Source organism: Acinonyx jubatus, chromosome E1 (genome assembly GCF_027475565.1).
Source record: "Acinonyx jubatus isolate Ajub_Pintada_27869175 chromosome E1, VMU_Ajub_asm_v1.0, whole genome shotgun sequence".
Classification (NCBI taxonomy): domain Eukaryota; kingdom Metazoa; phylum Chordata; class Mammalia; order Carnivora; family Felidae; genus Acinonyx; species Acinonyx jubatus.
The window spans coordinates 13,824,363-13,839,135 of NC_069397.1; the positions used below are offsets into that span (position 1 = coordinate 13,824,363).

The window sequence follows — 14,773 nt, forward strand, 5'->3', positions numbered from 1 at the left end:
CCCTAGAAGAGTTTTTTAAAGCATATGAATATCAATTAGTTTAAATTCAACATTGTCCTTATAATGTTGAAGTGGGAGGAGAGGGTAGAGTCATAGGCACCCAGCTAGGGTTTACCTGCCAGTCATTAGACCCAGAAGAATGGCCCAACAGATAAATGTCACCTGTTGGTCACAGAATTAGAGGCTGGGAATCTCTCCTCCATAGAGCTGTGTGTGGTATGTGTTAGAGTGACGGCCAGTTGGGGTGAGGGGTGCTGTGGGGTGGGGGCCCAGGCCCTGTGCCTGCTGGCCCAGATGGGTTGCTGAACACTAGATTTGTGGCATCTACTCTTGTCCCTTCGTCGGAGTCAGGAGAACTGGGAGCACCCCCCAAGGGACTAGGAGCCCTGGAATGGAGGGGGGTCTGAGGGTTGCCACCCTAGGGTTAAGTTTCAGGTCAGCCAGGTCTCAGGGGAAGGGGTTACCATGTAGGTGGGCTCGAGGGGCAGGGCCTCGGAGATGGGAGGGTGCCTGTGAGGGGCCTGCTGCCAAGAAGAGGGGAGGTCTCATAACTGGCGGCTGCTTTTGGCCAGCTTGAGCGGGTGGGCTCAGCAGCATGCATACTTCAGTATCTTTTTGAATTCTTAGAGAGTTTGTGTGTGTGTGTGTGTGTGTCTCTCTCTGATATTCTCTGAAAGAAAAATGAAGTTCTAACATCTGTTCCTTTTCCTGAGCCAACTGAAGACATTCTTGACCTTGAGGTGTTTTTAAATTTTTTAAATATGTTTTATTTTGAGAGAGAGCAAAACAGTGTAAGTGGGGGAGAGACGGGGGAGAGGACAGAGAATCCCAGGCGGGGTCCACGCTGTCAACACAGAGCCCAATGTGGGGCTCGAACTCACAAAAATCATGAGATCACGACCTGAGCCTAGATCAAGAGTCGGACGCTTAACCAACTGAGCCACCCAGGCGCCTCCAACCTTGAAATTTTCTAAGCAATGCCATCGAGTCACCATTGATGCTTGATGTTTGCTTGCTCCCCACACCCCCCACCACTTTCCTCGACAGTCTCAAGGTCGTGTTCTGAACATTCCTTCCTATAGCCTTTATCCTGTGAACACCAGCCATGTGTTTCATGGCACTTTTCGAATGGGGGCATCGTCTTGGAAACCTGAGGAATGGATCGGGCTTAATTACCACTGTACCTACCAGTCACCTGAGAGGACTGTTTTCATGGTTGATCCCTCACGTGTATTAGTGCTGTCTGCTACCTTTTGACAACCCAGATGACAAGGGACTGTTTAAAGGAAACAAAAGCCTCTAAATGTGAAATCCACCCTTTTCCCTTATCTTAGTTGACAGATTATAATTTTTTTTTTTTTTTTAAAAGGGTGAAGAATGGTGTCCAGAAAGGGTTAGCGTGAGAACTAGCATTTTGGGTCCTGGTCTGTGTTGATGGGCAGCTCTGAAATTAATTTGTGTGAGCCACAACTCCCCTCTCTCATGGATGCCATGCTAGCCTTTCGCTTTCCAAAACTCTGTATTTGGGTTTTTTAACATATGCATGTTACTTTTCCAAGTTAAATATCTTAAAAAACAAAAACAAAAAAACTATTATCACCAAGTTAAGCTTTTAAGATTGTATCATCTGTCTCCACTCCTGCCCTCCAAACTGCCATTGTGAAATGAGTATTGGGAGAACTTGGACTTCACCAAGGAATTCCTATATATCCTGAAGCTGAGAATAAGTGGATTTCCACATTTCCTGCTGCCAGAGTCTAAACTGTCAAATCAAACAAGGCAGGCATAATCAGGACACCTACAGAGGACAAGTGGCCCTCCTCAGATGCAAACTGAAATACCCCCACTAAATAGGCAAACCCATTGCTTAGAAAAGACACTAAAAAAATAACACCGAGATGCAGACCATGCAGGACCCAATTATCCTAATAAAGTCACCTCATATAGAATGGCTTAGGAGCTTTCCTTTAAAAAAAAAAAAAAAAATCTTTCATGTTTATTTTTGAGAAGGAGAGAATGGGTAGGGGAGGGGCAGAGAGAAACCCAAGCAGGCTTCAAGCTGCCAGCACAGAGCCCAACACGAGACTCGAGCTTGTGACCTGAGCTGAAACCCAGAGTCGGGTGCTTAACCGACTGAGGCACCCAGGCGCCCCAGGAGTTTTTCCTAAATTACAAGCGTAAGCAAGGATAATCCTTGCTTACCGATTCCCAAGCTCCACCGCTTCCTAATGGCCCTCCCACATGGTGCCAGTGGTAGAGGGCCTCAGGGATGGGATGAGGGTCATTCCTGCATTACTGAAGGTTAACAAGTTGAATGAAAGATGTCACAAGGTCCTTACACTTAGCTAATAAGATGCTTAACACGGGCAGAACCAGATAAAGGAAAGAACGTGTGCATTTGGGTTTGAGTCCCAACTCTCTAGATTAGCTTAATACCCTTGCTCTATGTCCTCACCTCAAGTGAACCTGTTTTCTTGCCCATAGAAATGTACTACTGTCCACCAGCAGGGAGAATAAGTGTGTTGAAAATAAGGGTGTTGGCACCTCAGAAGCATTCAAAATGTTAGGTTATTTTCCCTCCCCTAGACCCTCCACCTCCACTTTTTGTCTGGGGCAGAGAATCCCAAGCAGGCTCTGCACCATCAGCACTTGGGGTTTGAACCCACAACTGTGAGATCATGACCTGAGCCGAAATCGAGTCGGACGCTTAACCGACTGAGCCACCCAGGTGCCCCTGCACTTTTATTTTTAAATTTTTTAAAGTAAACTCTATGCCCAACATGGAGCTGGAACTCACGACCGCAAGAGTCACATGCTTCTCCAACTGTGCCAGCCCCTCCACTTCTATTGAAAGGCTAGCGACCCAAGTAGGAATGATCATACAGAATATTCACAAAGGCAAAACTCCACGTGTCAAAGTGATGGCGATCAAGAGTTCACATCATAGCTGTGGGGCCACTCGTCCCAATTTCTTATTCAAGGAGAAGTTGCTTGAATTAGTGGTTTTCAAGCTTGAACCTGCATCAGAATCATTTGGGTGGCTGGTTAAAACAGATTTTTCAGATAGATGTTTCAGATAGAGTATGTCTGAGCTGGAGCTCAAGAGCTTGCATTTCTAATGAGTTCCCAAGTGCTGCTGCTGGTGGGAAACACTGAGAGTCATTTTCCTAGAGAATTCTGGTAGGTCTCTCAGCAGTAAAAAATTGCACGCAAACCAAAGCCGAAACAGCGACAGAGCTGCCACATCTAGGATGCAGCACCATTTCTCCACCAAGTCTTCCATTTCCTATCCCTCATCCTACCTCGGGGACACACCCAACCATGAATGTTGGAAGCTTGATGTGATAGACCAGTGAGTTAGTTTTGAATAGCTACCTGCATTTCAGAATCATGACACTACAGCTAGGATTCCCTACCCCTAGGGAAAGTGGTCAGGCTCACCTTCTGCATCTTAAGCTGGGGGTAAAGAGGAACCCTGCGGGGAAAGGGAAAAGCTGCAAAAGCCAGAAAACTCGAACTAAGCAAATTACTTTTGTTGCTCTTGGCCCAGCTCCCCATGTGGGGGTGGGGAGGTAGGGGAGAGGCTACTCCCAACAGAAGGCAAGGAAACAACTGGGCTGGAAGTAAAGAGCCACCACATCATTCAACTTGTCCTTAAAGGCTAGAGACTTCATGGCCACTACAGGTGCCGAGCGGTAGTAGGGGACGGAAGGTAGGTCATAGGCAACATGTATAAAGCAGAGGGAAAGCCATGGGGCATCTGGGGCAAGAGTGAAGAGGATTTTGACATTTCAACCCAAATTTAAAATACTTAGAATCTTCCAAGAATCCAAGACCACTGGCCAGAACAAGAGGCTCATTCATTAATAGAACAAAGGGGACAGGACCCTTATCTCTGGGCCCTGACCACAAGAGGGGCAAGTCTTCTTGGGGGGAGACTTTTTTTGCGGCTTACAACAGGTCATTCCTGGCATCATCAGCTCTCCGGTGCCTGGGCAGATGAGTCCCTGTCGGAAAGGGCTGCTGGAGGGGAGGGTGGTGCCTCAGAGAACAGTCTGAACTCTGCAAGTCCACCACCATGGCAAGAGCTCCTGCAGCCACCGCTCCTCGCTCCTGATCTCCTAATAAGGTGAAGGAAGCAGACAGTAAAGGCAGTGCCACCGCTGCCCTAGAGAAAAAGACTTCCATCAAGGCCCTGCCACCAATTTGCATCTTACTCTACGACAGGTGTTGAACACAGCCCCATCTCCAATGAGGACTCCACTAAAAAGCTTTAAGTCTCTGCACAGGGACACCAAAAAAAAAAAAAAAAAAAAAAAAAAAAATCACATCTAGTTTTATAGGCATTTAATAGTTTACCAATTGGTACAATAGGATTTTTTAATATGCAGAAAACATGAATAAATTTTGTTTTACACAGTCTGAGAGCAACAAATCTTACTGTAAAACACAAGAGCAATATTATATACATTCCTTTACTGTTTTTTTTTTTTTAATTGTGTCAATATCTTCAGTTAACTCTTACAATCTGGGAACTGTTTTCTCCAATCACCACCACCTCTGCAACATTCATATGAAATCAATGCTTGCCTTCATGTCAGTGTCAGATCAACTTCTAACTCGAAGATTTTGTGTTTGTTTCTATCTTCAGAGTGACCTTTAGGGATGCCTGAAGGATAGGCAGGACAAGAAAGCAGCTACTTACATGATAGAGTGGAAAGATAAAAAGGCCAGTCCAGTCCAGTTGTGACTTGTAAATCCAGCTTGCCCTCCCCCCCCCCCCGACTGAAAAGAAAAAAACAAAAACAAAAAAACAAAACCCAAAACCTTTTTCACCAATTTTGTACATGTCGCTTCTCTACCAGGAGATTCTTCTTTGCATCATCTAGATTAATTAACACATTGGACTTATATACAGCTGGACAGAAAGAGTAACCATTTTAAGTGCCTTTTCCTTCAACAATTTTAACTTCAGTTGCTTGAGGATTATCAAGCCACCACTGTCAACAAAACAAAATATCCTTTACTTTTAAATAGTTTTTCTTTAAGTGAATTTAAAAGAAAACTATTTAATGCGTGATTTTACCTGGAAGTTCACACAGAAACAGAAAGAGGCAAACAGGAGAGCAGGGCACTGACAGTAAGGAGACCGGGCTTGGTGATCTAGAGCCAAAGCTTCTGAAGACTACAGCGAGCGCTCCACAGCCTGGACGACTTGCTAACACTAGTGATTTTTAGAGCAGTGCTCTGGGCACACCATTGGTCACACCACACATAGACAAAACAGGACGGTCTTAGTCTCCTAAAGTGCAAGATGCCATGTCAAAAAGCAACTATTCTCCAAGCAACGTCTAAACCACAGTTTCTGTGGCTCGCACTTCCAAGAGCGCAGCTAGGACTTCTTGGGCACGTTATATCAGGGTGGCACTGGAATGTCTTTTCACACACACAAAGTCAAATAATCATCTGAGGATGCAATTCTACCAGCTTTTTATTTCTTAAATTAAGTGACCAATTTGACTGAGAAAGTGACAAAGCAGCAGTGAACCTCTAAACCAGTTAATAAATTCCTCTACTTACAATCCAAACCAGTAACCTCATCATTGTACTTATCCCAGGCAAGGCACAGGGTTAGACAGCAGACAGAGAAAACGGAGGAAACAGAAGAAAGGGCATCAACAGGGCAGCGTCAAACAACAGTGCAGGAAACCGCTGCACATCCGATTCCGGATTATGGATGGATCCACTCTCCCCCACCCCCCTTCATTATTCAAACAGGGCTCGTTACATTTGGATCCAGTTGAGGACCATCCCTGAGATTCAATGTTTGCTGCTTCTTAAACGGAGGATGTCTGGTAACTCAACTAAGCAGCAGGCTGTGGCAATCTCCCAAGTAAGGATAACTTTGTTTACAGAGTAATATTGTTTCTCCTCCTTTGTCAATGAAAGTCACTGTGTGCTGCAGGGGGGAAAACCCAGTGGACAGCAGCTTTGTTTCCTCCTAAATCGGTACCATTTTTTTCCTTTATTGTTCGTATCTATGAGTGATTTCTAGATGTTGTGGCTTACCCTTAAACAATTCGTGTTGCTACAGGCTAAAAATGAATTAAAATACAAGACATTTATACATGTACAAACAAATGTTAAGATGCACCATTTCTATGTATTTATATTTCTTAAAATAGGACAGGAAATAGCAGCAAACGAGAACAAAGATATCTTCCATAGCATTTGTAGAAAAATCCAGTCAGAACAGCTAAAAAGAAACAAATAAACAAAAAAGACTTCTCAATGTGAGCAGGGTTGTGAGGCAATGTTGTCCTGAAAGTTATTCTACTGTATGTAAGGAATTAGCTTAAGTTGTAATTTTTGTCTTCAAAAGTAGCCATTAGTTCTCAAAACACTTTTCCTTCCAGAGACGTCTCTCAGGAATTATTAAAAACAAAGCAAACAAACAAAAAGACACAAGTTAGACGTAAAGCTGCTTCTAGTAAACGTAAGGCCTAGTCTCTGTGTGTGTATCTACAGGACATTAACTCTAACCCTTTGTCTTTTTCAAGAACCAAATTTCCATTAAATACTAAAAAGGGACATTTTAAAAATCACATATTATGCAAATGAATAAAATGCAATTCAGAGTAAGTTTCTTTGTTAAACTGTCTTTGTTATTTCACTGTTCTGTTAACTTTTCAAATGACCTTAAAAAAAAGCTGTTGGTTAGCTAAGCAATAGAATTATTTAATAATCTGCAATGAAATATTGTTTCCAAAGTCATAGATAAAAATTCTCTTAAGCTTACTTGTAGTAACTTTGGATCACAATATACAATATATCAAGGATGCATAAAATGCTGAACAGCCAAATGGGGCGGGGGTGCTTTTCCTTTTAGCTGGGAACAATTCCCACAGAGTCAGACCTAGTTTTCAGAAGCATTAGGATCAAAAAGGGTTTGTTCTAAAGCATGGTACTCCACGGCAAAATTTATTCTACTTGTACATTTTAGCACTTCTTCGAAAGCCCAGGACCCAAGGATATGGAGGTTGTATGTGTGTGATATACATATACAGACTTATCCACTTACAGATAGGCCCATATAACATTTATATATAAACAAAAGGTGAAAACACAGTACATTTTTATGCATGCTCCATTAAACCCTGTCTTGTTTTCAACTTGTAAGTTAAATACAGTTCAAATCAGTATCAGATTTGTGTTGAAGAACAAACTGCTGTATTTCTCCCACTCCCTTCAGATGGGCAAACATAACCTTTTCCGTATTTGTCATTATGTAATGCACATTGCACATCCCTAAAGAACATCGAAAACAAATAGTGATTTGTACCATGACACACTCAACGGGAAGATTAAATTCTACTTGGGAGTCACATCACTGCACAGTCTAACAGTATGGAGAAGACAACTACAAGTGTGTCTAGTGTGAAAAATAGAAGCTTAGAGAATTACAGTGTTTTTCAACCTGTTTACAAAGCATTAGGACCCAAATGAAAGAAATGATTTGCTATTACCTGCTGAGATTTTTCTTATTTGGAGATTTACAGTCATTTCCGTACATAAATATACCACTAGCCTCTGCCTCTGCCTGATAGGCTGCCAAAACAAATGTGTCCTATTGATTTGGCAAATGTGTCATGACAAAAATTCCAATGTGTAATCCCCATTAATTACATAGATGGTTCAGAAGATTTTGAATTGTAGCCTTATCATCTAACATCCTTAAAGAAGATTTATTAAGCACACTTAAGTGATGTTACATAGATACACATTTCAGAAAAAGCCCTAATAATCACCACTTTTCCCCAAATGAGGCCATCAAGTCAGGCACCAACAGATAGCAGAAAGAAAAACAGGAATTAATAATCCAACATAAAATGACACTGTCAACTATTCAGTTTAGTGCCCTAGTTCAATTTATTCAACTTCTGCCTTCTTAGGCCTGGTGTGACCAATGCCAGCCCAGGTTTTTAAACCCTATGGTACTTCTAGACAACGTATGTAAATTTACAGTATACAATTTGGATTCACCATGCATGAATACTTTGTGTGTAACATTTAATAAGCTCAATCTACATCCAGAATAATTTACATGAAAGGACAATATTTATTTAAACAGAGCTCAATGGGGTAACCATGGTATCATCAGAGTGCATCCAGAGGAAAAATGGGAGGAGGGGCCAAATGAGACTCAATCAACGGCACTCCCACACCTTTACTGTTTGATCTACACTGCCAGTAACCACATATGGTGCCGTCTTATGGAAATCTGAAAGAAAAAGAAAAGGCTTATTTTAAACCCAGATAAAATTTTTAACAAGCCACAAAATAAGCAAGTCCACGTGCCAGGAATGCTCATTTTTTTCTATACACACCCACACATACACCCCTGGGTTAGCGAAGCTGAGACTTAATGATTAAATCCTATATTAACACTTCAATAAAAATACCTACGCCCATTACCCCCATCCCAACTAAGGCTGAATGTTTCACTCGAATCTAACAACAAGGGTAGCTCTAATGTATCTACTTACTTAACTTACTATGTTCCAGGCTTAGTACTAATGCATTATATTCATGTTTAATTCTTTTAACAATCCTATGAGGTAGGCATTGGCCCTATTCTACTGAGGCTTTATTTTTATCATTAGATCCATCATACCCTGGGTGTATTATATTTTTAATGTATTCACTATCTTATATTCTAGATTTAGGTCTAGATGACACTGAGGCTGTTTATTAGACTTAATTCAGTGAGTCCCCAGTACATGAGAGTATAAACCTGCCGGAGGGAAAAAGGCTGAGTAAGATTTCCTTTGAGAAACTTACAAACTAGTAGGGGAAGAAAATTACCCATCAGAGTGGTTAGTAAGCATCCTCTTCACAATCCTAGTTTCCAAAACCAATGTTGTGCAATGGAGAAAGTAATTTTTTTTTATTATAAGGCTGATGATGGAAAGAGAGAGTTAAGGAAAGGAGAATTTAAAACAAATGGTAGGAATCCACAAAGTTTTTAAACTGTCTTCTCTAGTCTGTCCTGAAAGCACAGGTCATTTCTTACCTGGAAAATTCCTCATGATTACATAAAACTGTTTGTGTCTCGCACTCCAAAATCTACTTGTTAAGAAATCTCCTTACTCGTACATACCCAAGGAGGTAACAAAGTGTTCATGCGCATTGAGGGTCTTCATGCATCGCTTGTTCTTGTAATCCCACACACGGAGGGTCTTGTCATCAGCACAACTCAAAATAAACTTCCCCCCAGAATGGAACAGAACTCCACGTACCCAGTTATCATGACCCACCTTAAAAACAAAAGGTGTTCAACTTAATAAAGGGATAAAATATTTAAACGGCATCTAAGAAAATAGTTCAGTCATTACTCAAAGCAGTGAAGCTGCATGTACCCAAAACATCAATGCCAACAAAGAACCCCACATCCCCCCAAAAAAGTGTAGGGAATTTTTCTAGATTAAAGGAAACTGGAAACTAATAAGGCATGACCAGTAAATATTATGTGTGATGCTTGACTGGCTCCTGGGTGGTGGCTACAATACAGTTATAAAGGGCACTAGGGGATAACTAGAGAAAATGTGAATATGTAGTATTAATGGTAAGTTTCTTTTCTTTTTTTTAATCATGTTTTTAATGTCTACGCCCAATGTGGGTCTCAAACTCATGACCCCAAGGTCAAGAGTCACGTGCTCTACCGACTGCGTCAGTCAGGCACCCCAATGTTGTTTCTTGAGTATAATCATTTTATTGTGGTTATATAGAACACCTTTATTCTTAGGAAACATATGTTAAAATATTTGGAGCCAAATATATATCCACCATATTCCTCTACATAGAAATTTAAGACAATGGCTTGGTGCTGAACAGTCCAACAGGGTAGCCATTTAGTCACATGTAGTTTTTAAAATATAAACTAAAATATTAATACTATCAGCAATTGAGTCCTCAGTCTCATTAGCCACATTTCAAGAGCTCAACAGCTGCATGTGGCTAGTAGCTATAATGATGGATAGTACAGATACAGAACATCATCACAGAGAGTTCTACTGGACAACCCTAGACTAAAAAAGGAAAACTTGGTAGGGGAGCCTAGGTGATTCAGTCAATGGTTTATGTGTCTGATTTCGGCTCAGGTCATGATCTCCTGGTTCATGAGTTTGAGTTCCACGTTGGGCTCTGTGCTGACAGCTCGGAGCCTGGAGCCTGCTTTGGATTCTCTCTCTTTCAAAAATAAACATTAAAAAAAAAAGCAGGTGGGGGGGTTGGGGGGAGGGGCATCTGGGTGGCTCAGTCAGTTAAGTGGCCAACTTCACAGCTCAGGTCATGATTTCGCACTCTGAGTTTGAGCCCCACACCAGGCTCTATGCTGATAGCTCAGAGCCTGGAGCCTGCTTCAGATTCTGTGTCTCCCTCTCTCTCTGCCCCTCCCCTGCCTGTACTCTGTCTCCCTCTCAAACATAAAAAAATTAATTTAAAAAAAAAAAAAGAAAAGAGGGGCACCTGGATGGTTCAGTTAGTTAAGTTTCTGACATTGCCCAGGTCATGATCTCACGGTTGGTGAGTTTGAGCCCTGCATTGGGCTCTCTACTGTCAGCACAGAGTCCGCTTCAGATCCTTTGTCTCCTTCTCTCTCTGCCCCTACCCTGCTTGCTCTCTCTCAAAATAAGTAAATAAACTTAAACAAACTTGGTAGGTTTTATTAGGTATGACAGAGCTGTATATGGGTGATTTTTATTTTCTTCTTTTAGCTTTTCTGTATATTTCTAATTTTTCTATAATGTAAATAACCATACTGCTTTTATAAAAGAACCCAAGGGGAGTTTAAAAAAAAAAAAAAAAGAAAGAAGAAAGAAAAACAAAAAAAGACAGATGACCAACATAACATATTCTTTGACCAGGGTGCCTGGATGGCTCAGTCGGGTAAGCATCCAACTCTTGGTTTCAGCCCAGGTCATGAGCTCACAGTTTGTGGGATCCAGCCCCACATCAGGCTCTGCACAGACAGTGTGGAGCCTGCTTGGGATTCTTCCACTCTCTCTGTGCCCTTGCCCTGCACCCACTTTCTCTCAAAATAAACTTAAATAAATAAATAAAATACCTTGTTCTACTGTAGTGACCTATAAAAGTCACCAATGACAAGAGGTAGAAGTCTCAACAAAAGTTAAGTACAAAATCTATTTAAAACAATTTTTTTTAATGTTTATTTATTTTTGAGGGAGAGAGAGAGAGACAGTGTCAGCAGGGGAGGGACAGAGAGAGAGGGGGAGAGAGAGAGAGAGAGAGAGGTACAGAATCAGAAGCAGGCTCTGAGCTGTCAGCACAAAGCCTGATGCAGGGCTCAAACTCATGAACTGAGAGATCGTGACCTGAGTCAAAGCTGGATGGTTAACTGACTGAGCCACTCAGGCGCCCCAATACAAAATGTATTTTAAAAGTAAAATACAGGGGCGCCTGGGTGGCGCAGTCGGTTAAGCGTCCGACTTCAGCCAGGTCACGATCTCGCGGTCCGTGGGTTCGAGCCCCGCGTCAGGCTCTGGGCTGATGGCTCAGAGCCTGGAGCCTGTTTCCGATTCTGTGTCTCCCTCTCTCTCTGCCCCTCCCCCGTTCATGCTCTGTCTCTCTCTGTCCCAAAAATAAACGTTGGAAAAAAAAAGTAAAATACAGAATCACATTTCCATGACCAAAATAAAGCAGTAAAAAGTACTATCCTTCAGGTGAAAAACAGGAGCCAGAAACCTCAGGAGAAATTAAGGTGACCTCTGTTCTTACAGGGGAGGAGAGCACATGCTTCCCTTTTCTTTAAGATTTTATTTTATTTTAAATACTCATTTTTGAAAGAGAGTCAGAGAGAGAGGGAGACAGAGGATCCGAAATGGGTTCTGTGCTGACAGCAGAGAACCTGATGCAGGGCTCAAATTCACAAATTGTGAGATCATGACCTGGGCCAAAGTGAGACACTCAAAGTCAGACCAAGCCACCCAGGTCCCCTAAGATTTTATTTTTAAGCAATCTCTACACCCAATGTGGGTCCCAAACACATAATCCTGAGGTCAAGAGTCGCATGCTCTACCAACTGAGCCAGCCAGGTAGCTCTGCAGATCACCTTTTTAAATAGTGATACAGTGTATCTGAACTCAGCTCAGAATACTGTTAGAGGAGAGTTTAATTTTCTAATCAATTCTTGATGATACTTCCAAAGTGTCTACCATATCTTACAGAGACCATCACTTCAAGGTATGGTTAGTACCTAAAACGTCTCTAAAACAAACAGATGCCAAATTACAAAAATTGTTAATTAACAAAAATTGTTAATGCCCCCAGATCCCCTTATTGCTCCCTTAGGCAAATAAAAATGCCCACAATCTTGTACTATCATTTATATATCCTAATATTAAATTCTGGCACTCCTGAAATGAAATAAACATTTCTAAGCCGTAAAGCTAGGTAACAACATTAACGTCACAATGGTAAAATAAAACAAATAAAGAAGACCATATGAACAAATATGTCAATAGGATTCATATTAAAATTAAATACAGTGAAATACAGAATCAAACACTTTAAAAAATGAATGGGTCTGTAATAATACTATTTTTCCCCATAGGAGATATAGAATTTTTAAAGATAAAGTGAGCTAGGATCTCCCTCCTAGCATTAATGGCTTTGTAGATCCTTTTTATAATATGACATTCTACAGGAGTAATTTTCTTTTATCTTTTTAAGTGTTTATTTTTGAAAGAAAGAGTGCAAGTGGGGAAGGAGCAGAGAGAGGGACCGAGGATCCGAAGCAGAGAGCCTGATGCGGGACTCAAACTCATGAAATGTGAGATCATGACCTGAGCCAAAGTTGGAAGCTTAACCTACTGAGCCATCCAAGCATCCCTACAGGAATAACTTTCATTTCACTGTTAACAATGGAATTACAAAAGTTTAAGAAAAATTATCTTTATAAAGAAGTTATTTTAAAGCCTGGACTAATTCAGATTATTTAGTAAGATATCACAAGGCATCTAACCCCCCAAAATATAAACATAGTAAGCTTCAAAAGAAGCAGTTAATATTATGCAAACTTACTAGGGTCATAAGGCACATGCCAGTACTGACGTCCCACATCTTAATAGTCTTGTCTCTGGATCCAGACAGTAAGAATGGCCCAGGCTTGCCACTTTTTTTAGTCTATAGAAAACATACAAAAATTAAGTTTCCCATGTAAGAAGTTAAGTGAAGACTTTAGATGACTTCTAACAATGATCTATATTTTCAATTTTACAGAAATGCAATTTTGGGAGACAAATAAATATTGTGTATGTTTACTATACACAATTTGATACTGAGATACATATACATGGTAAAATGATCATCATAATCAGGTTAGTTAACATATCCATTGCCTCGTATAACCATCCCCCGCTTTAGGGCTACCCTTTTAGCAAATTTCACACATATACAACACAGTATTGTTAACTATAGTCACCAAGCTGTACAATTAGATCTCCAGGACTTACTCATTTTATTTTCCTCTATCGAAATACACAAGTCTTTTTTGACATATGTAGGCTACACAGGAAGGACCCAGATAATATGAAAATAGAAAATCTCCATTTAGGTTAAGACTCAGTTTCTATGATACTAACAGATGATAAATTTATTGCTCAAGACTTCTGGAATCAAGAAAAAAATTGAAAACTAATTCAGTCTTTATATAACATCCAAGCCAGAATCAACTTTATGACATGGTAAAGTAACCACCACCAGAGGGCAGTAAAAAGAATTTGAAAATGCAACCAAACAGCCAGCCAAAATTTAAGAGATTACTACAGAAGTTTCATTTCAGAAAAATTATTTTGGGGGGTGAAGGGGGGGGTAGGGGAAGAAGATTCTTTTCATTCATTTATTAAGATATAATTAAAATATCCACGATAGGACTGTCTCTATAAAAAAGGAACATGGTCAATTTTGGCTCATATAATTTATTCAAAGAAACAATAGTCTGTAATTTATTATTAAGTTATTAATCATAAAAATTGAAATCATGAAAAGTAAAAATTAAGAACCATGACGAAATATAAAACTCCTGAGTAGAAAGCCCAAAAGACTCCACCAAAAAATTTCTAGAACTGATAAGCAAATTCAGTAAAGTTGCAGGATACCAAAAAAAAAAAAAAAAAAGTACAGAAATCTGTTGCATTTTTAAAAGCCAATAATGAAGCAGCAGAAAGACAAATTAAGAAAACAATCCCATTTACAATGGCACCAAAAAATAATAAGATACCTAGGAATAAACCTAACCAAAGAGGTGAAAGATCTGAAACCAGAAAACAGTGGTGAAAGAAATTGAAGACAACACAAAGAAATGGAATGACATTCCATGTTCACGGACTGAGCACATATTGTTAAAATGTCTAAAAAGACCCCAAACAGCCAAAGCAATCCCGAAAAAGAACAGCAAAGCTGGGGAGGCATCACAATTCCAGACTTCAAGTTTTATCACAAAGTTGTAGCAAGCAAAACACTATGGTACTGGCACAAAAATAGACATACAGATCAATGGAAAAGAACAGAAAATCCAGAAACAAACCCACAATTATATGGCCAATTAATCTCTGACAAAGCTGGAAAGAATACCCAAAGGGAAATATAGTCTCTTCAACAAACGGTGTTGGGAAAACTGGACAGCAGCATGCAAAAGAATGAAACTGGGCCACTTTCTTACACCACACACAAAAATAAATTCAAAATGGATTAA

General features: G+C 40.5%; 1 protein-coding gene across 2 annotated transcripts in view; it reads right to left on the reverse strand.

Moving 5' to 3' along the window:
* Positions 1–4,332: 4,332 nt before the first annotated feature.
* PAFAH1B1 (platelet activating factor acetylhydrolase 1b regulatory subunit 1) overlaps positions 4,333–14,773 on the reverse strand; it is a 76,801-nt gene continuing 66,360 nt past the window's right edge. For both annotated transcript variants that reach the window (XM_027034677.2, XM_053212360.1), the window contains 3 exons: positions 13,102–13,203; positions 9,161–9,317; positions 4,333–8,281 (listed from right to left, as the gene is read on the reverse strand). In XM_027034677.2, the coding sequence (XP_026890478.1) occupies positions 8,208–8,281; positions 9,161–9,317; positions 13,102–13,203 (333 nt within the window). In that variant the 3' untranslated portion in view covers positions 4,333–8,207. The remainder of the gene's footprint in view (positions 8,282–9,160; positions 9,318–13,101; positions 13,204–14,773) is intronic.